Source organism: Ictalurus furcatus, chromosome 2 (assembly GCF_023375685.1).
Source record: "Ictalurus furcatus strain D&B chromosome 2, Billie_1.0, whole genome shotgun sequence".
In the NCBI taxonomy this organism is placed as follows: domain Eukaryota; kingdom Metazoa; phylum Chordata; class Actinopteri; order Siluriformes; family Ictaluridae; genus Ictalurus; species Ictalurus furcatus.
In genome coordinates this window covers 13011947-13035974 of record NC_071256.1, presented here as the reverse complement: position 1 = coordinate 13035974, position 24028 = coordinate 13011947, and the positions used below count along the sequence as shown (strand labels likewise).

Here is a 24028-nt window from a genome sequence, read left to right as displayed (position 1 = left end):
AGACTATATGTGTTTGTTGTCCTGTGAATGCTGGCAGAGAGAAGATATGTAAGGAGGGAATGGTGTGAAAAAGGGAGAACACACTCTGCTTTCCTGTCTTCTTTCTCTCTGGGTTTTGGCAGGTGCATTGCTCAAGGGACCTTGCATTTCACCTCTGACAAAGTGAGCTCCTTGCTCCTGCTAACTCCTCCACACTGCCACTCGCTCACCTTTTCTCTCTTTCTCTGGCTTTACATTATTTATTTTTTAAACGCCAAAGTTTCCTTTACCTTGTCATCTTGTGAACTTTCACAAACATCAAAAGCAGGTTGTTTTGCATGTGAGTGAATATGGAGACGTTACATGTCTCCAAGCTTTTTCCTTTAGATGACTAAAGTTTGATTTTTGCACATTGAGATCTTAGACTTTCTTGTGTGTGTATGTAACGAGTGCATCAGTAGGGAACTCTGCAATGGCAGTCGTGCCTATTGAATGCTAAAGTGGCTGTAATGACCACATAACTACTACCCTCCTTCAATCAGCATTCCATTTTTACCCTTTCTATTTTGGATATGACACAAGCAACACATGCAAACTGTCCCTGTTGGCAGCCCTCAGTTTATTTCTAAGCCAAACTGAAAGAGCCTCTCAGCATGCCTCATGCTTTTTGCAGGTCATCCACTCCACATGGGGCAGTGGTGGCTTGGCGGTTAAGGCTTTGGGTTACTGATCAGGAGGTCGGGGGTTCAAGCCAAGCTTTGAGCCCTTAACCCTCTCGGCTCCAGGGACGCTGTATCATGTTTGACCCTGCGCTCTGACCCCAACTTCCTGACATGCTGGAGCTTGGTTTATGCCTTCTGCATCAAGCTGGGAGATTCCGATCCAAATATGACACACTTTTGTTTGACATTTGACTGACTGACTATGGAACCACCAGATACCGGGGTGTATAGATGTTTAAGCTGGCCCACCAGGCAAGTAAAAGTTCCACATTTTTGGGCCCTGGAAACTGACTATGCTAAAAGTGATAGGCAATGTACAACCCCAATTCCGAAAAAGTTGGGACATTTTGGAAAATACTAATAAAAGCAAAGAGAAGTGATTTGTAAATGTACTTTGACTTGTATTTAAACAAAAAAAACGTGTAAAGACAACGTATTTGATGTTTTACCTAATCGACTGCATAGTTGTGTTTTTTTAAGGTAAACATTTATTTTGAAATTGATGCATGCAACACATTCCAAAAAAGTTTTTAGAACTAATAAGCAATTAGGCAATTTAGGACTAATAGTGATGTGATAAGTTGAAACAAGAAGGTGATGTGAAATAGGTGAGGCATCATAGTATATAAGGAGCTTCCAAAAAAGGCCTAGTCCTTCAACAGCAAGGATGCATCGAGGCTCGCCAATCTGCCAACAGATGCATCAGCGAATAATCCAACTCTTTGAAAACAACGTTCCCCAATGACAAATCAGTAGGATTTTGGGCATTTCACCTTCTACAGTGCACAATATAATTAAAAGATTCAAGGAATCTGGTCAAATCTCGGTTCGTATAGGGCAAGGATGAAAACCACTTCTGAATGAGCGTGATCTCCAATCCATCAGACATCACCGTCATAAAAACCATCATGATTCTGTAATGGATATCCTGAAATGGGCTCGGAATACTTTGGTAAACCTTTGTCACTCAACAGCATTCGCCGCTGCATCCACAGATGCAAGTTAAGGCTTTACTATGCAAAGCAGAAGCCATACATCAACACTGTCCAGAAGCGCAGCCGACTTCTCTGGGCTCGGTCTCATCTGAGAAGGGCCTGACAAGTCAACATTTCAAATAGTTTTTTTTCATCAGATTTTTTTTTTTGTCCAATCAAATGCTCTCTCGACTCTGAAGTGTCCCGCCCCAACAGTTGTAGGTTTCCTGGCTGTGAGATTTTTTATGAATGGCCTTTATGCTTTCAAAGTTTTCTCAGCCCATTCATAAGCCATGATTAGCAAAAAAAGGAAGCTTATAAAACAAAGAATGCAATTTATTTCAAGACCATGTTTAATTTTTTTGCCACTGAATTCGTTGTTTCTTCTTCTTTTTAATTAGTTACTGTTGTAGAACGTTTGCAAAACAAGTTCCTGGTATAATTTATGTAAGGGATGATCCACGGATGGTTGTGCATTACATGATTTTAATGCACGACGTGGAGGCAAAGAGCCTCTGATTGCCTCTGTGGAGTGCCTTAAAATCATGTGACGCACACCAAGCCATGAATTATCCTACTTGTACCATAGTTATAGCATAGTTTGCAGTGCAAACCAGCATATGTGCCACGTCTCTACTAATAACCAAGCTGTGAGTTTCATTACAGTATGTAACTGTATGTTACTATGGTTACAGTTTATAGAATTTGTAGGCAGCACATTAATTTAGAACAGTGCTTAAACTGACTGGAACTACCTTTACATTATACGGTTTGAACACACACCTTCCAGCCAATCAGAATCGAGTATTGAGACAGACCTTGGTATAAACCAGCTATAAACAATCGTTCCCTCTCCAGCCTCGCTCGTCTCCTTCAGAAATGCTAAACAAATGTCTCCTCACTGAAAGTGTCACCATGTCAACAACAACACTTGTATTTTCAATTTGTTTATGGGTGCCATCTATTTTCTAACCCTTTGAAACTTGTGGGTTTTTCTGATTAGAAGAAGTGTACGGGGGAAAAGGATCTAATTGTGCTCTCCTATGAGCAAGTGTTTTGATTAAGGAATGGGATTGTTTTAATTGCCCATGACTGCAGTAAGAATCTCTCAGAGCTGTCCCATGAGGCTCATCCCCACTCATTCCAGCTTCTCGTTTCAAGCTGGTCCCAGTATAATGGAGCTCAGAGCCTTTTCATCTCCTCTTTCATCTCTTGCTCTCTCTGACTCGTTTGCATGCCTCCGAGAAATACAGGCTTTAAATACAGCTGCGTATTTAAGCTCTGCTCGGCTCGGCCCACTGAGGATAACGACGAACATTGTAAGTGCCGCATGCAAGAGAAGGAATCACTGGCACTCATGTGCTGCTTGATGGTGATAATGACGAGCTATAAAACGGGTTTAGAAAGACTTTTATATTGGCATACATTTTTGAATGTCTGCACACACAGCAGATTTCCAGTTTGTGCTTCTCAGAATTTTCGTATACAAAAAATTCTCAAAAAATTAGAGTATCGTGGAAAGTGAATTTTTTTTTTCCCCCGTAATTTAATTCAAAAAGTGAAACTTTCATATATTCTGGATTCATTACACTTAAAGTGAAATATTTCAAGCCTTTTTTTTTTTTAATTAAATCTTGATGATTACAGCTTACAGCTCATAGAAATCAAAAATCCTGTGTCTCAAAAATATTAGAATAAAGAATTTATAATACAGAAATGTCAACCTGAGAAGGGCTCTAATCAGATAATTAATTCAAAACACCTTCAAAGGTTTCCTGAGCCTTTAATCTCTCAGTCTGGTTCAGTACACACAGCCACAATCAATTTTCATTTGGAAATCAAGGTCCCAGAGGAAAAAAAAAACACTACATTTGTTTAAATCGATAATTCTGTAAGGTTTAGTTCACACTACATGACTTTCAACGTCAGCAGATCACAGTGCTGTTCATGCTACACGACTTGCTGTCTTGTAATCAGGAGTCTTGTCACAGAAACACACGAGAGAAGTGACACGGATATATGACGCGAAAACCACGCACGAAACAGGTGTCGTTTATTTGAAGCTGGACGTAGGACAGCTTTCTCCATGACCTGAGTTCACACTTTTCTTGTTGCCATCTTTCTTGCTGCGTCTTCGTCATCGTCTTCTTCTCTATATGTTATAAAGTTGTACCGCTTCTCCACTTTATGGTTCTGCCATATGTTTTTCACAGGTTTCCCTTCCTCACAGTGACCTCACCCCATGCCTTGCTCTCTCATTAGCTGCAGCTTATCGCCGCACTCACTGCCAGTGACTACACTTTTCACACCACAGGATGTGTAGTCAGTCGCCTGACATGCCAAATATTGGCATGCCAAATATCTGTCTGGCGTCGGTGATGCCTACGCGATGTGTCTGTGAGCCTCTTTGATACGTTGTTGAGTACTTCACACGTCACAGTCGACTGCTGATTGCTCGGCGACTTGCAAATTAGGCTTAAAATCATGTCGTGTGAACTAGGCTTAAGTTGGAATAGTTTATAAGAGCACGAGTATAAACACAACCAAGCTGTAGTAGATGAGATTTCCTCTTCGGCATGATGACGTTTAATGTCCCCAGCAGCCTCTGTAGTCCCATTTAACCACTTGTTAGCAGCCGTCTTTTTCAATACAAGTAAAAGTGTAAAATAAGTAAATACAAATCACAAGTGGGTTATTACTGCTGTATTATATGTTGTAGAATAACATGTGAAAATGTCCGGGTTTTAGGACTCACTTTTGCAGCACTCTATGCCACCACGAACCCTGAGGGGCTCACAAAGCCCTGGTTGGAAAAGCCTGACGTAGGGTGAAAAATGTTTGAAATTTCCCACTTTTTTTTCCCCCTTTTTTGGGATGAATTATTATTGTTTCTTCATTGACGATGACAAGCACAACATTCTATGTTCTGTTATATTTGTGTTGTAGTTGCAGCTTGACTGTTGAACATTTTTTTCCACAAGAAAGAAATAATCCTTGACTATCTCTGTATAGTATAGTGTTGTATTTTGTGTCAGAGTACTCAATCATACTTGATACATTAAAGTTACGTTCCTGGTAATTGGCTCAAGTATTTTAGTAATGAGCGTTGGAGTATTTTCTACAGCTGCCCCAGTGAGTTTAGGATTCACTAGAATTTCTTCATGGCCTCTACTTATTAATTATTGAGTTTTTCCTAGTAAAAATTTTTTAATTATATCAATCAGAAGACTTAAGACAGGTGATATAAATTTCGATTTATTATAATTTTTCTAGTATGTTAGACATCATGCATTATTTCACCAAGACATTTTTTTGTTTTAAATATTTCAGTATTATGGAAACAGATGAGAAGAATGTGTTGGCGATGTGTTTGTGTTGGGAGTCAAGTGGCAGATGATCTCCTGTGTTGATCTATGTGAGGTCTGTGCACTGAAGAAGAAAAAAAAAAAGTGTAAGATTGTGTGCATCTCCATAGCAACAGGAATATTGTGGGACCCAGGGACGCACAAGGCTTCAGAAGGCTTTCGTGTTAAGTGGCACCCCAAGGAACATGTTCTCACACACACACTGCATTGTAGACCGCACGCATGGTGCAGACACTTCACACTGGTGTGCTGGTGTTAGTAGAGGTAAAAAAAAAAATGGTTTGCATCACTAATATTCAAACCTTGGACTTGACAGACCAGCCAGATATAATTCATCTCATGTTCTTGATATGCTGGGTGTTTGACTTGCTTCTTCATCAAAACACTTTTCTGTACTAGAAGCGATTTGTTTGAACAAATCTCAGTAGATAATCAGTAGTTATTTTTAAAGACTGATTTGCTGTATAGGCATCCTGTAAATTAGCCTACCTGACTGTTCAGATCAGATATTGTTGCTGTCTGGGGCTTTCAGCTTATTTGACTGTCAGTAATGAGATGAAGGCGTTACACTAGAAAGTGGTAGAAAGTGGGATGTGATACTTGCTGTGAGGAGAGCATGGCCCCAGGCCACCATTCAATGTGAAGCTCAGATGAAGTGCTTCTTAATTTGTTGGGAATTCGGTGCTAATTTAAGCAGAGGAATTGGGCCTTTGGGGGAAATATTTTTACCCTGACTCTTCTTCTTTTTTTTTTTTTCTTCCTGTTTTCCGTGTCCATGTCTTCAAAGAAATGAATAGACCGCTTAGAGCATGGGGTATTAGAATAACATATCTAAAGGTCCAGATACGTGAAATCTGGATAAACAACTTGCTTCATAGAACAGTGACTACAGTAACATTTTAATTAAGGCTGAACTGTTAACTATTAGTTCATAGTTATAAATAAGATGTGTTTTTTTTGTTGTTGTTTCACACTAATGTATCATCTTTCCACTTTTGAATAGAGACACAGACTCTGAAGAGATGAAATGGCTGTTTTGAATTTGAATCAGAGAAGTGACGCACACTTCTGTCCAGTTGTCTTTCGTGGCGTTTTCAGACCTGTAGATCTGTGCTTTGTTCCGAACGTGTGTGTGAACTGTCCTCTCATTGGTCAGAATGCTCCTGTTTATGTTCTGGGGTTCCGCCCACAGCAGTCGTCCATCCAGATGGATAGACAGCAGCTCTGTGAGCTTATTCTGGCTTTCTTTTTAGCTGTAGTTATTATTATTGATCTAATTTATATGTTCCACAGAGTGGTTAAAGCCCACCTCATTGAGACACTCGCTAAGCACCTTGTAAACCTGTGTTTTTATCCGTTTTTCAGAAAAGTTGTTCAGAAATATGTTCTTCAGACCAAATTTCAATGACGCATTTTAACTCGTCTTTGGTCCAAGTCAAACCGCAATTCATGTTGCGAGACTTTAAATAATAAATAGATTTTTTATGTAACACAGCTCCCATTAAACGTTGTTATACAGGTTGGTCCGTTGGGTCGGATTGCTTTCTCGTCACAAGCGAACTGCTCCAGAGTTCATTTGCAAAATTTGTTTTTTGTGGATCCAAGCGCGATCGCCGTGTTCGTATACATCTATGCGAGCCGAACCAAGGGATAAAACGCGCCAGGTTCCGAAACAACCGCTCCAAACGAGCCCGGGTGTGAACAAGCTCTACTTATTAAGCCATGTTGTCAATTTGCTAATCAGGCCCGAGAGTGTAAATGAAATAATCTTGATGGGCTGCCCTCATCTAAATAATGTACATAAATAAGTGTGATTGGAAAATCCGCAACAGAGGATCTGCTGCAGAAGCCACAATGGTTTATTATGTGTATTTAAACAAAAAAAAAATGTTGTTGAACTACAGACATCTTTTATTTTTGGATACAATGTTTTTCGAGTGCTCGGTTCAATCCACTGCAATACTTTGCTAGGTCTGTATACAGACAGCAGTTTGGCAGTTGAAGACCCTTTCCATGGAGACTTGTTAGTAGCTTAAGCATTCGTTAGTCCTTTGTGTGTGTGTGTGTGTGTGTGTGTGTGTGTGTGTGTGTGTGTGTGTGTGTGTGTGTGTGTGTCTGTGAGTGTCTACCCTACATAATGTGTTGAGCACTGCATTCTTACTGATCTCATGATCTCACTCCTCCCTCTCACATTTCCATTCACCAGCCAACGCTTTCGATTCCAGCAGTTAGAGATATGAACATATTCATCACAGAAACCGTGCTTAAAAAGAAGCCACAGCGGTGAAGAGTAATTAAAGCATTTCTATTGAGTTGGTTCTAATAATAGCAGCGTAGGGGATTTGTTGTGTGTGTGTGTGTGTGTGTGTGTGTGTGTGTTTGTGTTTGTACAGCCAGCTAGGTTAGCACACTCTCCCTCCCCTTCAAGTATTTCTGTCTCCCTCCTTCTTTCCTCAGACCTCCCCTTGCTAACGCTACGCTGTCATTGGCTGAGCACAAGCAAGCTTCTAGAAGGCTCCTACTGTAGTACGAAGGTTAAGTTAGTCAGTTTGCTGGACTGATGTAGGACTGCGGAATTCTAAAAGCTGAGGGATGGATCCTTTAGACATGCAGAGGATCAGGCTGTCACTGAGGACATCTTTAATTCCTGACTCCTAATCTATAACCAGCAGGAACAAAAGAACAGCTCAGACATGCAGAATGCAGGAGAAAGAGAGGGAGGGGAGGCGTTGTATGAGGGAGAGATAAATGGTGTGTGCAGGAGGACACTCCTCCCCCTCCTTTCCCTCTGCTTGTGGCAGGCAGACTGAGCTGGAATTAATCAGCAGCTGGGATCACAAATAGCAGATTTCGACGTTTTGTTTTTTTAAATAATTTTCATGATGATCTAAGAAAACACTTGCAATAAACTAAGTAAACCATAAATCTTTAGTTTGACAGACAGCTCACAGTTTAACAGTAGATTGTGCCGATTAAGCTAAATTACAAATTTGTATCATCATCATCCTCCTACTGCTTTCTGTCATCCACCTGAAATGCACGAGCGCATCACACGTACCAATTTTATTGTATAAATCAGGAAAAGGGGGCAGGGGCAGTGGTGGCTTTGCGGTTAAGGCTCTGGGTTACTGATCGGAAGGTCAAGGACTGCCAAGCTGCCTCTGTTGGACCCTTGCGCAAGGCCCTTAACCCTCTCTGCTCCAGGGGCGCTGTATCATGGCTGACCCTGCGCTCTGACCCCAACTTCCTGACATGCTGGGGTATGCGAAGAAAAGAATTTCACTGTGCATTATGTATATATGATTAATAAAGACTCAATAATCAATAAATTATCATCATCATTAAAGAATCGTGACAATTTCATATATTTCCTCATCCCACTAAAGTGAATTTCTGGTAATCCCACAGACAACACGACACACGATGCAGTTTTGAATCGTGTTTAGACACGAGTGTGAGTTCCATCACGATGTTCGTTTTAACCCGCATTTCAGACCACAGTCAACCCAGCCGCTACACTCTGGATCTACTGTGTATCCTAGATCATGTGAAAATGTTAAGCAGTTGTGTACTACAGGCTGTTCCATTATTGTTTTTTTTTTTTTTTTCCTCTCCAAGTTACACCAGACCAAATTAAACGACTCTGAGGAAGGTTACAGTAATTCAAATAAGCACTTTACAGCCGTGGTGAGCAGAAAAGCATCTCGGATCGCACAACATGTTGAACCACGAGACAGATTGTTACCCATTTGTCTCTTGGCTCAACGTGCTGTGCAGCAGAAGACCACATGGGATTCCACTCCTGTCAGCCAGGAACAGGAATCTGAGGCTGCAGTGGGCACAGGCTTGCCAAAAACTGGAGGTTAAAGACTGGAAAAAGACCAGATAGCTATAACCTCTATCTGGTAGTACGTACTGTTCTTGTCAGCCTACAAGGAAGCATGATTGTCTGCTGGAGTATCGATACTAGATCAGACACATTACAGTGGTGTTTCATTGTAGTCTCCACTGAGCCCCTGAATTTCTGTTCACCTAAATTTTCCCATGATTTGTTGTGAAAACTGGTTTTGATTCCTCTCATAGCAGTGTTTACATTGTCACTCATTGTAGGATATTGTAATTATGGAGTTTTGTTAATGGAAAATAACAAGATGTGGTGATGAGCTTATAAATTCAGTGACCATTAGTAGTAGCCCATCCCTTAAAACGCACCTATTATCGTTTTGAAACGTGCCTAAAAGGTCTCATACGATAGATTTACATGCATCCAAGGTCAAAAAAACACTTCAATGTGCTCATAATTTAAACTGCAGCATTACCTTTTTTTCCCCAGTGTCACAAAAGACTCGATTAATGATCCGTTCTAAAGGATTCATTCAGATTCATTCTTTCAGAGAGCATACTCTGCTCTGATTGGTCAGATGTCCCAGTCTGTTGTGATTGGTCTACCGCTGTCATCGAGCAGCCGATGAAGGCCAGAGGGTTTTTTTTTGTTACAAACCTACGTAGGTTAGTACAGGAAGTAAGTCTGGAATCACTAACGACTCGTTTCAGCTGTTCAGAATCGGTTCCTTCTTTTGGGAGTCAGTAACTCAGATTGTAGTGCACTTTGATTTTTGAAACTTTGCAGATGTTTTTGCATTCACAAACAGCTCTGTAACACATTACATGAAAGGTAATATTTGAAAAGCCATAATAGGTGCTCTTTAAACTTTACTGTGTGGGTAGATGTTATAAGGCTATGTATATACAGAGGCTAACTAAAGTGGGAGCATAATATTTCATACACCATATTGAGATTTTTTTGTCTTTCAGTGGATAGTACTGAAAAAACAGATTTCATACAGGTTGTGATAATTGTTTAGAGTTTGTAAAATGCATTTCACTTGATAAAATTTGGTCCAGTAGGTTTAAAGACAGTCTGGGGGAAATCCTGTCTCCTCATTATACATATTCCGGCCATATACTTTCAAGATTGCAGCAGTATTCCATACAGTGCATTTCTCTGCAAAGATTTCTTTGGACAGTGTTCAGTGAAATTATATTTTAGCATTTCTTTGATATCTAATATAACTCTTATGTTGTGTTCTCTATGTAAGCCACTGTATTTAACATAGGAGCCATATTCAATGTTCTTTAAACTTTATTAAATAGTTTTAAAAAATGAACAGTGAAATAGTAAAATTCCCGCCCACTTCCCAATCATATATTAAATATAAGTTGGTGTTACTGTTACTTACCATATGGGGGGGGGATATCTCAGTAGATGTAGACAGGCAACCTATATCCCATGGAATTCACAGATGGCCATGATAATGCCATTGGAAAACATTTTGCTTTGAATAATTAAACATTCGTATTAGCATACAAAGTTATTTCTTCCATCACTTCAAAGGTGACAAAATGTATTGCCTGACTGTATTTTTTTCTAGAATCAAATTGCTCTAGCACTCATGGCAACGCCAACTGATATGAAAGTCTTAGGTCTTCTATTGTTTTTTTTAATACTTAATTTTTTAATACCAGTCAAGTATTTCTCTAATGGGCATAGATTATATTCTTTTGAGATCTGAGACTGAAAAAAGATTCAGGATGCACTCTAACTTGGATAAAATTGGCTTGGCTGAAAAGAAATGAAAGCTCAGTGGTGAAATGAATTAATGAAAAGATTTGAAGGAGCAAATGAGATGGGTTTTTTTTAACCTTAAATGATTCATGAAAAAGCCATTTCATTTTTGTCGCACTTTCAACAGCGTGATTTGAGACGAATCACCATTGAAGCCTTAAGATAAAGTGTTGCTTCACCTCTGTATGTAATGCTTGTGTAGTTGGTAAAGCTAAGGTGTTTATTAAGTTGCCTTTGGGCTGTGACCTTGATAAAATGGATGTGTGCTGACGTTTCTGTAGGATTCCCCATGTGAGGACCAATAGCAGCAACAAAACCAAATTATAAGTAAACACCAGACTGCTGTCTCAACTCCGCTTGTATCTCCTGCATCTCCACCAATTTATTACTGACTCCTTTGTGCTTTAATCTTAACTGAATACACCTATCCTCTCTCATCTTTGTTCACAGTGCCAGACTCTGCCAAACACAGCCCTGCCCCTCTTCTCCCTGCCAACCCCAGCGCTACCAACCCCTCTGTGTCCTCGGCCAGCAGCAGTGGTGCCAATGGCAAGCGTGCGCCCTCCAGCACCCAGCAGCAGCAGCAGTCGGCAGTACAGCGCTACCCGCCTCGAGAGGTGCCACCACGTTTCCGCCAGCACGAGCACAAGCAGCTATTGAAGAGAGGACAACCTCTGCCTGCTGGGAGTCCTGCTGTTGTGCTGCTGTCCTCAACCAGCCCTACTGTGCAGTCCTTCCCCAGCCAGTCACACCCAGGTCAGCAGCCAGTCCAGTACATTCACCCGTCACTTTAAGAATCAGATTAAGAATAAATGTTCTCAGGGGTGGAGAAATCATAAATTGATTAGCTAGCCCAACCGGCAAGTGAACGCTCCATTGTGCTGCCCATTTTCATGTTTTTCTTGCATGGAAGTTCAATTATCTATTCAATATAACTATACTAATAAGATAAGACTATGGAAAAATAAGCCAGTGTTGAACCTCTGGTAGGGGTGACTTTGTAGCACCTCTTAGATATTACCCTGGTAATACCTCTGGTGATTAAAAAAAAAAAAGTAGCAAGCCTTTAGTTAACATTTGATGTGGTGTGGTGTTCGCCTCATCTGACCGAAGATGTTTGAGCCTGGTTTGCATCTTAATTTTCCCCCAATGAAATGTTAAAATGCGTCTGTGTGTTGTGCTCGAATTACAGCTATAGTTTTGTGCTGAACTGAAATTTATTTTGTGCAGTTTAGCCACTCTTTCCTTATCCTTTCATATTCCTGATTCTGGAGATAATGTCTAGCATCTGTTCAAGCTAATCAATATGGCTGGTAAAAATAGTTCCTACGGCGAGCCAGACAGTGTAGCAGTGGGTGGTGGGATTCTTTGACGTGCTTTGCGCCTTCGAGAAATATATGGGGCGGCTGTGGTTCAGGTGGTAGAGCGGGTTGTCCACTAATCGAAGGGTTCGCGGTTTGATTCACGGCCCACGTGACTCCACATACCAAAGTGTGTATGGGCAAGACACTGATCCCGGTGGCAAGTTAGTGCCTTGCTCTGCTACCATTGGTGTGTGAATGGGTGAATAAGAGCTTTGTAGAGCTAACGTCAAGCGCTATATAAGTACAGACCAATTACCAAATACAAATATATGAACCAGTTGTCGTGTATTACATTTAAACATTTTTTTTTCTTTGAGAAACTCAGTAGGGAGTAGAGTTTTTTGTGGTCCCCCCCACCCCCCGGTTGGTTGTTAATTCAAACAAACTAAAAAAACAATGCTGTTGACTCCCATATTGACAGATTGATGTACTTGCTTACCTGTAAATGCGTAACTGATGGCCCGGATCCATAATCTACTTCTCCCCGGCACTCTACCCCCATTCATCATCTCTCTTTGCTGCCATTGATCTCAGTATGATTGTTAATTGAGCGAGCTTTGTAGCTAGTTTAGTACAGTGTTAACTTGCATATATGATGTAATGTTACAGATAGTTCTGTAAATTGTGTCTCTTTTGGTTGTCGTGAAATTGAAGTATCAGCTGAACATAGTGACATTTCTGAGAAATTACAGCATTTGATGTTGAATCTTCCTCCAACGCTCTTTGTGCGGTCCGTCCGATCCCAGGCATTGCTCTGGCAAACATGGAGTCCAGTTTGCAGTAATTACTCAGCTATATCTAATATCCACAGTTAATGTTACCTCATATAATCAAAATAGGCTTTCCATATTGAATATCTTGGCACTTTCATCCCGTTTACTTGTTTGGAGTCTTGTGCCTACGCATACATGTGGCTGCTTTCGAACTCTGGTTTGCAAGGAGAGCAGAAAGACTCGAACTGCGCTTAGTTGCTTCCTGTGTTTGCAAGGTGTGTGTACGAATACGTTCTATCGGTTTGTGGGTGACTGTTCGGCTGCTGAGAGCAAGAAAATGGCAGCGGCCCAGCTTGGTGAGCTGCGGTGACTCACTGCTTACGGTATGCGTGCGCAACTGAGATGTGGGCTGCTTTTGATTGACCTGACTTATCTAAACACTGTTTGAAGGTGACAGAGCTGATCCCCTGCTCAAGACTGGATTTCGGTTGGTCCCTGGGGTGTCTACGTGAAAGGGACGTCCTGTGAGCTGGTAAATAGGCAAGCTGAGGCTTTGATACTAAAGTGGTTCCTTACAATGCTTGCCAACAGCGTACTCTCCTTTTATTCCTGTGCTCATTTTCTTCCTCGGCACTTTCTACCCCCACATAACCCTAAAGGTTTCTCTCAAAGGAAAGTGGTGATTCAGAGAGAAAACTATCCAGGTCCTGATTGTATTTTTTCTCCGTCCGCTTCGCTCACTCAGTCTCCTGGTTGCTTTTTTTTTTTTTTTTTTTGCCTGGTTTTTAAATCTGCAACAAACGGTGGTTCCGCTGCACGTTACTTAACAAATCGAAACCCAGCTTCATAATAGAAGCTCCTTACTTTACATGTGCAAGTATTTTACTGGAAACCTCTGGAGTGTAGCCACAGCTCTACCCAAAGCTGTCAGCAGTACAGTCCTGTATTCAGGAAAAGCTTTCACTTTCTCTCTCGTCTTCATGTTCTTTTCCTCATTCCTTTCACATCCCTATCACATGGACGTGCCAATATGGACCATTTGGGATAGTAATGCATTGAACTGATAATTCTGAACTTTTTTTTTTTTTTTTGCCTGAATAAAGCACAGTTGAAAAAAAAATGTTCAATTGGACAAAACTGATGTAATGAAATTTTTTTCATATAGTATATAAGAAAAATGTGTATAAAGAACACCTGGGTTTAGAAAGCAATGAGGCAATGTTCTATTAGCTGAAGAAATCCAATATTCTTGACCTCAGCGAATGGCTGTTCATCCAAGGCACTGAATTAATTATTTTATCTTTATATTTTATGCTTTATTACTATAGCTTGTAAAAATAAAAATAAAAATTCACCTTTGAATGTAAACTGTGGCTGCATCTAATCTATCTGCATGTAATCTATCAGTGTGCTAGCAGACACTTTCCTTTTCGCTTTTGTTGTTTTGCTGTATTTTTCCGCACATTTGGGTCAAGGCACGTCGTTTGACATCATCACAGTGCGCATTCAGTCAAAGCTCTCCGATTCATGTGCGGCAATCGTAGAACAGCTAAAAACTCTCATTTAAAACGAACAGAGACCATGCAAAACAATTTAGTGCAATTGCAATTTTGCCAATTGAAGTAGATTTCTGCAAAAAAAATAATAAAAGTTTGGCCGCAACAATCATAAAACAAATCTACGAAATCCTATACAGACTGCATATCCGAGTGACAGGCAGTTATTGTTCTCCCTTATTGCAACACTTCACATTAAAGGTACATTTTAACACAAGTTTTTTAGATTTAAAAAAATGTAATAAACATACTGTATATATCCAGTAAACATGTTTGTGTCGTCCCCTACTGTCAGCTGTTGGACCTGGCTAGAGTGCAGGCTGATGTGCGTCACATCCTGTGCTGGAGGAATGAAGCGAGTGCGCTACTAAACTGTGGTTGCATAAGTCTCCCACTTACCAACCCCCTTCTTTTTGCCTCCTTCCTACAAGCTTGTGTGTAACCATCGCACACGGCCGTCAGCACAGCTCCCTCAACACATTTGCACAGTGCTTCTATTGTTCCGTGTGTATGTGGATGTGTGGCGCTGTGTGTGTGTGTGTGTATGTGAACTCGCTAACATGCTCTGAGTGGAGCAGGTGGTAACATACTGTTCTCAAGGGTTTTTTGCCTCCTTAGGCAGCGTCACAGAAGGCCTTGTTGGACATTTCAGATAAACATGGCCAATGCACTGACAGCCATGATATGGTTTTTCCACCTAGGTGTTAAAGCATTTTTCAATCATATTGTGTGGGCTTATGTGAAATTTAAATATAATAACAAAAGCCGGTTCTTGTCCAGTATAATCAGTCAAATCTCATTGGCACAGTAGGGATTTTTGCTTTTGATATGTTGATATCAAACATCGTATACCACAGTCGTACTGTTTGTTCTTTCGTGTTAGCAGAGCTCACTTGGAGTGCATACCGCTGTGCTGGTGGATGTGATCTGAGGTCTCACTAGCAGGAGCAAGCCCTGGTTCTCACTGGAGTCCATGGGGTAGATCCCCTAGTGAGTCCCACTGCTGCGAGTGCTAGGGCTCCTAGACTCACAGCTAACCTGCTGTTTCCACCCACAGCAGACATTTTATCAAAACAAACCTAATAATGAGCTTTTGCTTTATTTTTTGTGCCTGAATTCAACTTTTTGTTTGTGTTGTAGTAAGTAACAGAATGTCCTTATCAATTTTGAATGACAAATTTCCAGTCTCTCTTTATCTCTTAGAATTAAACGTTTATTTCTACTGTACCAGTGATGTATAATGCCCTCCAGAATGTTTGGCCCCCGTTCCTGCTAGTAAGCAAGAATTCAAATTTTATATATAAAGAATAACACGCAGTAGACAGTAAATGACATTTTTAGCTAAAACATTCAGGATCGGCGTATAGATTTATTTAAATGTATAAACCAAAATGTACTGTGCAACAATTAATTTTTTCTACAAAACACTGATTTCAAAATTTCAGCACCTGGCAGTAGAATTCTTTACGCTTACAATCTTCACACAAACCTGAATTAAGTGCGACAAAATGGCACAGGAGTGTCAGTGAACATAAGCCACATTTTACAGTGGGTATAAGGTGCAAACTTATCAGTGGTGTGCGTGTCCAAAAAAGGTACACAGTGACAATTTTATTTGTAATGATGCTGTTCAGGTGCTGCATTTTGCAAGTTGATCTCAGGAAGAGCTTTCTTGTAACAATTCCAAATAGCTTGGTGTTATGAAAGTTGGCATATAATGGTCGTTTTTGAAACGAGCACAATAATCAGCTAAACTGTGCAGCTCCTCGTCATCATGTGGAGAGTAGTGTGTTCGTGGGACAAATTTCCAACTGTTTCAGACAACTTATGGCCTTAATTGTGGCCTTAAATGTCTTACTCTGGATTATTGCAGGTCAGCAGCCATCTGCCTGGTTAAAGTTCTTGGTTCTCATCATAAAGGGATTTTGTATGTGTGAGACCTTTATATTTATACCATATGGAAACTGGACATGGTTAAAGGGGACAAAAAATTTAATAAAAAAATCATAATAATATATATATATTTTTTAATGAGAGTTTGTTTGCTTTTATTTAATGTATTCCATAGGGTTATTCCTTCTCATTTACATGGAAAACTGGCTGTTTATTTATGAAAGAGTAAAACCACCCTATGGTCCCTCTCAGCATATGATAAATGATTAAGTAGTATTCCTTCTATTAAGCACTAATTGACTGCAGATTTATATAAGCCAATAATAATATAATTAGTCTAGTCAAGTTTCCTTTTGCTTCATCCTATTTCTTCACATCATGTCCTTTTTTTCTATTATTATTATTATTTATTTCTGACCTATATATCAAACCCTAGCAACACTCCTGATTTAATCATTATATGTTTAGCCAGAGAAAGCTGGCTTTATTTTGGGCCAAGTAAAAAGTCTTTATGATCTTTATGAACTTAACTATGGAATGTGTATCAGGTATTTTGTAAATAATGACATCCTTTATGACTAAAACTGGTGTTCTTTTATCACTTGCTTGTCTTGCTCCCCCTATGGTCGGACACACGCGCGCGCGCACACACACAATTTCCTCCCCCACTTCTTCACAGGGCAGGCACACTGCAAAGACATTTAGCTCTTGGCCACCTGCCTGCATCCATGTCCGCCTGTTTCCCATTTGGCGTTGGAGTGTTTCTCTTCTTGGGGGTGGGTGCAGGAAGCCTTCATCTGATATTCGGTGTTCCAGTATTATCCATTTTTATAAAGCAAAAAAAAAACCCCAGATTGTTTTAAACAAACACTAAGCATTGTAGCAGTAAGAGAGAGACTGTATGCATGTGTGTTCACTTTCATACACCAGTATCTCATTCCGGCGCAGTCCTATGCCAAGACACCATACTGCTTTTGTCTTTGTGCTGCTGTTGAGCGGACTCCAGCTGTGGTGTGCTAATTGCAGCCCAAGTGCTCTCCGTTTAAGATTTTGTTACAGTGTAAAAGCATAAAATAAGCACTGAACAATGGCAGGAAAAGAAATCGCCGTGTTGCTCGGCTCTGTTTTCTACTCCCGTGTGATCGCATGCTGGAAAGCACTCCCTGTTTTAACCTTCACCCAGGGTGCACTCCCCTGCACACAAGCACGAGTCTGCTCTCCGCTTCAGGAGCGTAGAGATATAAATAAGGCTGGAGTGAGGGAGCAGGGTCGGATCCTGTCTAAGCAGTGTGGGATGAACGGGGCGGTCGCTTGCATGCTGTGCCGCAGTTTCTTGGCAGCGGTTCAGAAGTGAGCCTTGGAAGACATATTGTAGGAGACATATTGTATCAGGAATGCCTGACGTTCTGTGCACAACCTAAAGCCCATGGGACGATGGTCGGGAGGCTCCTCTCTTCAGGTACTTTTCCACTTCATTTCCCCACCCCCTCTAGGCGATAGAACGTTTCGCTTCCGCTCTCTTCTCTGTGCAGCACTGCTTCTGTTTATTTTGGTCTCGCGGTATTCTGATGACTACAAATAAAGCACAAAGCCACAGAAAGCGCTTTTATGCCAGGTATAAGAGTTGTTTGTTGAACGTGCTCCTGAGCGATACTGATATGTTGACGACAGCTCTAGGCTGTGTTGGCTATGTTTCAGGCTTGAGAAAATGGCGTCCTTTGCTACGCAGTGACTCTTCAAAAGGATGGTGCTTATGTCAGAAGCACGCTGCCTTCTCTCTCTCTCTCTCTCTCTCTCTCTCTCTCTCTCTTTCTCTCTCTTGCCTCATGTTTTTTTTACTTGTGTACAATGTGTCTCTTTTTCTCTGATCACTGGTGGAAAGTGTGTTCTGCAAGCTGCCTGCCTGGAGTCCAGGAAAGCTGTTGATTTTCCCTAAAGTCGAAGCACACTGAATGTATGCACATGCAAAGGCACACGAAAACAACAGAACTGAACCAGGAAAATGGGCAGTGCTTGCCAAGTAATTAACAACCCATGATCTTAGGCCCCACATGGAGCATTTAAACACTTTCAAATGTTACCAGTTTCTTTAAAAGGGATGGGTGTGTATTCCAGGTGGTCAGGCTTTCGGAAGGTAAAAATTGTAGTGATGGCAGTGCAAAATTGTGTACACGGAGACGTAAAGCACGTCATGTTTAGCAAGTGTAACATACCTGGTAAATGTTATGCATAATTTTATAGTAATTGACCATTTTATATTTATATTTTGTTTTTGGATGTGTAGAATCACTGATTTGCCTGGCAAATCGTAACTTGCCATTAATTCAAAATAAATATATATATATATATATATATATATATATATATATATATATATATATATATATATATATATATATTCAGAACCTAGCAAAATCCAAAACTAAGCAAAAACATCTACCAAATAAGTGATTTTCTATGAGCATTTAATTCTGAAAGTTAAGGAGGGTGAGGTGGAGCAAATCTAAGGAAATTACTTGTTTAGGAAATTACTTTCCATTTTATTATAGACTAAAGTTAGGCTAAACATTAGTTGTTCTGGCTATGATTGAATAAATCAAACTATACCACCTGATTGGTTAGATAGTTCTTATTATTGGCAGTCACTCCTGTGGCAAAACAGTACATGGACAGAATAGGATTGCACTCACCCTTGTTGGGAGATTATGAGTGCCTAACAGTGCAACAGCCAATAGTGGCTAGGAGTCAACGAAGAATTATTGCCTGTGCACACTCCGAGGGAGAGATTCCATACTCTCCTGCCCCTGTCAGTCATGGTGATACTAGCCAACCGTGGACGTCTGTGAGTTTATGTGCTGACAAGGACGGATAGCGTTCTCCTCAGAGTGTTATGCTGCCCAGTGACACAGCATAAAGCAGCAGTTTGACCCTCACTGAATTGGCATGTGACCAAATTGGGGAGAAAAATATCGGTGGGGGGCGTGTCAGTTTTATGCATTTACAAATAAAACAGTTGTTTTTCTGCACATTAAAAAAAGTCTTTATTTTGTGCACTTTTTATTTTTTTTAAACACATTCATACATTTTCCCTCCCACATTAGCATTGTCCAGCTCCCTTTTTTCACAGAAGCAAATGTTCAAAATGAACTCGGTACATTTGTGAATACCATATTAGCAATGCTTCTTTGACCTTGTATTTTTGTTAAATTACAAAAAAGCTAAAAAGTTTTGTTTATTTTTCCCCTCCTCCTTAAACTATCTTACCCAGCAGGGCTAGTTATGTAAGAGATAATCCATAGCTAGGTGTGCATTACACAATTTTAATGCATGACATGGAGGCAAAATAAACCGTGTAATGCACACCTAGCCATGGGTTATCCCGCTTATATCATGGTCACTTGCCAGCATTGACAAGTTAAAGCTGTCATTGATGTTTGCAGTGTAAAATTTGACTAAAAGGATAAAAATAACAGTTAATTTTTGTTAGTTAGTATAAAAATACGGATCGTTAGATTAAAATTTTGCAAATTTTTTGTAAATCATACACGGAGATAAAGTAGTGCGATAAGATTACATTTATTTGAATGAATTTTAATAAATAGATATTAGAGAGAGAGAGAGATTGTTTGTGTGAATTACCAGCCTGTGCCACAATTCTATCAATAATGAAGCTGTGAGTTTAACTACAGTATGCAATTGTAACTGATTGTTACTATGGTTACAGTTGTTTATAGGCGGCACATTAATTTAGAACTGTAATTAAACTGACTGGAACTACCTGTTTATTACATGGTTTTGATGCACACCTTCCATGGTATAAATAGTTATATAAAAATTATAAATAAGTGATTTCTATACTTAGTAAAAAACTTAGAGATCTGTGGACTTCCTAAAAAAGACTCTTCTGCATTCTAAGAACTGCTGCTGTTATCATAAAGACTGTTCTGTGCAAATCCTTTCAGCACACTTAATATTGTTTTTTAATATTCTATTCTTCACCTGTAAATTGTCATGATTTATAATCCCACTATCTGGTTTCACCCACAAGAGAATGGGTTCCCTTTCAAGTCTGGTTCCATTCAGGGTTTCTCCCTAATTTAATCTCAGAGTCTTTCCTTGCCTTTGGCTAACTCATTGGGGATCTAGATCTGGATTTCTGCAATTTCTGCTTTATGAAAATGTTTATTCTTAAAAGCATTGTACAAATAATGTTCAATATATGTCTTGTCCACTGAATTGAATTGAAATGAATAATTATGGTAGTGAGTCGGTAGCCAGTATTCCTATGTTTTTTGTTAGCTAATTAATGAGTATGTAACAGAATAGACAGTAGACAGTGTTTTCCATAGGCTGCATTTATGATTTGGCAAAAATTGCCTAGTTTTGTGTTGAAATAAGTAATAATTTAAAGTAATCATTATAGTTCCCAAAAATGAAATGCATAAACTAGTAATTATTTTAAATAAGTGATCCAGTAGTTATGTCAGATATGTAGTTTGCATGATTTTTTTTTTCCACTCATTGTCTTTCTTTGCTCTTTATAGACCTGCCCTTGCAGAGTGGCCGTTCAGCACAGTATGAGAGTCCCCACTGGGGACATACACCCATCAACTGCAGTGCTACTATAGTCACAACCGGTAACAGTGGCTGGGATCAACTGATTATAGACAAAAGTGATAAAGAGGAGTGGCCTTCTATTTCTCACAGCGAAAGCCACATCCCTGCAGGATGCACATCAGACACTGAGATTGTCAACATCAACAGCAACAAAGACAGCATGAGCATGGCCACAGGGGGCAGCCAGCAAGGACACTTTTCCACTAATCATCCCAGTAAAGCCAGTAACAGCCACTCAGGAGGAATCCTCTCCAGCCAGAGTGGGGTCAGTAGAGGCTGGGGCTCTGGCCCATCTCCTGCTGTTGCTGGAGAAGGAAAAAGTGATGGCAGCGGTGCATCATTGGGAGCCAGGACCTGGGGCTCCTCCAACTTTAACTTGAATTTGAATCCCAACGCCAACCCCTCTGCCTGGCCAGTCTTGGGACATGAGGGGACAGGCGTGGGTGGCAGCTCTGGAGTATCCAGCCAAGCTCCTTCTAATATCTGCAGCCAACCGGGTGCTCCATCCTCTGGACCCAGCAGTAGTGGCAATTTAGTCAGTGGCAATGGAAATTCTGCTGGAAATTCTGGTAATGTTAATAGCAGCACCGCCTGGGGTGGTATGGTGTCTAGTGACACCTCTGAGCCACACTCCTCACCTTCCACGAATGTGTCTTTTAGCTCTGAACCTCAGAACCTTAACACTGAAGGACCAAATCACACTAAGAAAGAGCCCATGAGCCCTGCCAATAGTCTGCCTAACTGGGGTGTCACCCCTGTTGGCATGGGCTCTTTTGTCCAATCTCCAGCAGGAAGTTCACAGGTCAATGGGGAGGAGGGGTCCGTGTGGGGTAATGGAGATGCCAAGACTTCCAATAGCTCTAAGGACTCAGGCTGGAATTCCGGAAGTGGTTGGGGTCAAGGAGTGGCTTCAGGCACCCCTGGCTGGGGACAAGCCTCATCCAATGGGGACTGGGGCAAGCATTCCAGTGAATCTAAAGGGTGGGAGTCTGCAGGATCTCCCAGTCAAGAGCAGCCACTCAGTTCTTGGGGTAGTGGGGCCAATGCTCCAGCTAGTGAGGGAAGCAGTGATAGCATGGATGGTCATTCTCACAGGAGGGAACACTCAAGAGATATGGCCCCACCTCTGCTGCCTGCCCAGGACATGGACCCAAGGGTTCTGTGCAACACAGGATGGGGACAGACCCCTGTACGTCAGCACACAGCCTGGGAGACGGAAGAAGCTGCTCGCTCAAATCAGAAGAATGATGTTGGTACTGAAGCCTGGGGCTCATCTTCAAATGCACCTCATATGGCACAACCACCATCTCATGGTAGTGTCAATCCAAGTTCTGGACCTGACTCTGGGGGCAAGAGTGATGTGCATCGCCCTGTTGCAGCAGCTACATCAGGCTGGGGAACATCTCCCAGTCCATCATGCTCTGGATGGGGTGACAACACCAAGAAACCCCCTATTGGTCCTGGTGGTTGGGGCAACCCTCCACAAGGTGGCCACAGTGGTAGCTTGCAAAAAAGTGGGCAGTCCTGGGGCTCTGAAGACAAGTCTCCTACATGGGATGACTCCCATGCCAAGGGTAAACCTCAGGGTTGGGGTGAAGGCCCCAAGCCATCCCATGGTTGGGGCACCGACCCAGGAGGGGACAGTGGTGCTGGTGATGAGTGGGGTGACTCTGGAGAAGGAAAGAAGAATGGACCATCCAGCTCTTCCTGGGAGGGAGATGGAACAGGATGGAAAGAAAGCCCTCGTGGTTGGGGAAAACCATCCCCAGGTGGAGGCTGGGGAGATGCACAACGCTCCAATGCCTCAACACAGGGATGGAGCAACAAGTCTCAGGAGGGTGGCAATGGCAGTAATGCTGGTGGAAGCATGGGTTCATGGGGAGGTTCAGGCTCTCTCAAACAGAGTGGTTCTGGTTGGGGAGGAAGCAATGGGGGAGGAGTAAAACATAATGCTGCAGAGCCCACAGGATGGGAAGAGCCCTCCCCACCCTCCATCCGACGCAAGATGGAAATTGATGATGGTACCTCAGCTTGGGGTGATCCAAGCAGTTATAATAAGACAGTTAACCTGTGGGACAGGAACAATCCTGGAATGCAAAGTAAAACAGGCCCTGGAACTGCCAACAATCCCCCCAGCAACCATCACCACCACACCCACCATAATCAACCACCATTGCAGGGACATGGAGGAGGGCCTGTTGTAACCAACAGCCATATCACTCCTGACAATACAAGCCCACATCAAGCTGTGGCTCCTCATAGCAGAGCACCCCTGATGACCACAGGTAAATTAACTACTTTGTCTTTTGTTCTATATTAACCACACTTTATACAGTTCATTTAAGGGATGGGTTTGGGAAGTTGGGAACATTATGGAAAGATGCATAGATTTTTGTTGTCTAAGTAAAAAGCTCACCATCTCTCTTAGCATTAAGAATGTGTTCAGAATGACCACATGCTATGAACAGTATGGCACAAAACTAAATATAGATGTTATATGTCATTATTAATTCTGTTCGGGGTTTTTTGGGGTGGGGGGTTTGTATGGTGGCGTTTTAGTGCCACGTAAAAAAAAAAAGTTAAGATTACGAGAATAAAGTCAAAATTACAAGAATAAAGTCGTAGTAAAACAAGAATAAAGTCGAAGTATTTTGAGAATAAAGTCATTACACAGCGGTAAAGTTGGTTTTATATTGGACATTCGCATATTTGAGATTGTCTTCTATTTCTCAATAAATAAACACAAAAATGAAAAACTGTATTTTCTTGCTCTGGAGTGGAGAAAACAAAGTACAACTGAATATATTTTTCATACACATTTTGTCCTTTTGTATATTTTATTATTAAGAAATAGGAGAGCGAATCTCGAATCTGAGGATGTTATGTTTTTTTACGTGCAACTAAAATGGCATCATAATTTTGCTTAATTAAATTTGCTACTAAAAAGATTTTTACTTTTGCAAATTGCTGTTTGTACATGTTTGGCTGCATTTTGCTGGTCTGTGTTTGAAGTGCCCCAAAATATGTGCTTTGACTAGGGCACTTGCCTGTCATTGACATCTAGTGATATTATGATGGAGTGTTAGGTACTGTGTGTTCTGAAGAGACATACATACAATGTTACATACCGGTGTATGTAACATTGGAGACTGCTCAGTGCAGTGCAAGTGTTCAAAATACAGTTGCATTCATGTGCCCTAGCCTTTAGCATCATCCTTA

General features: G+C 41.1%; 1 protein-coding gene across 3 annotated transcripts in view; it reads left to right on the top strand.

Moving 5' to 3' along the window:
- tnrc6c1 (trinucleotide repeat containing adaptor 6C1) overlaps positions 1–24028 on the top strand; it is a 67609-nt gene that overhangs the window by 24541 nt on the left and 19040 nt on the right. The window contains exons 4-5 of one of the 3 annotated variants that reach the window (XM_053648819.1): positions 11117–11422; positions 20737–23094. In XM_053648819.1, coding sequence (XP_053504794.1) covers positions 11117–11422; positions 20737–23094 — 2664 coding nt within the window. Of the gene's footprint in view, positions 1–11116; positions 11423–16758; positions 17652–20736; positions 23095–24028 lie in introns of those variants that run through there. The other 2 variants (XM_053648836.1, XM_053648828.1) reach the window with 2 other exon arrangements.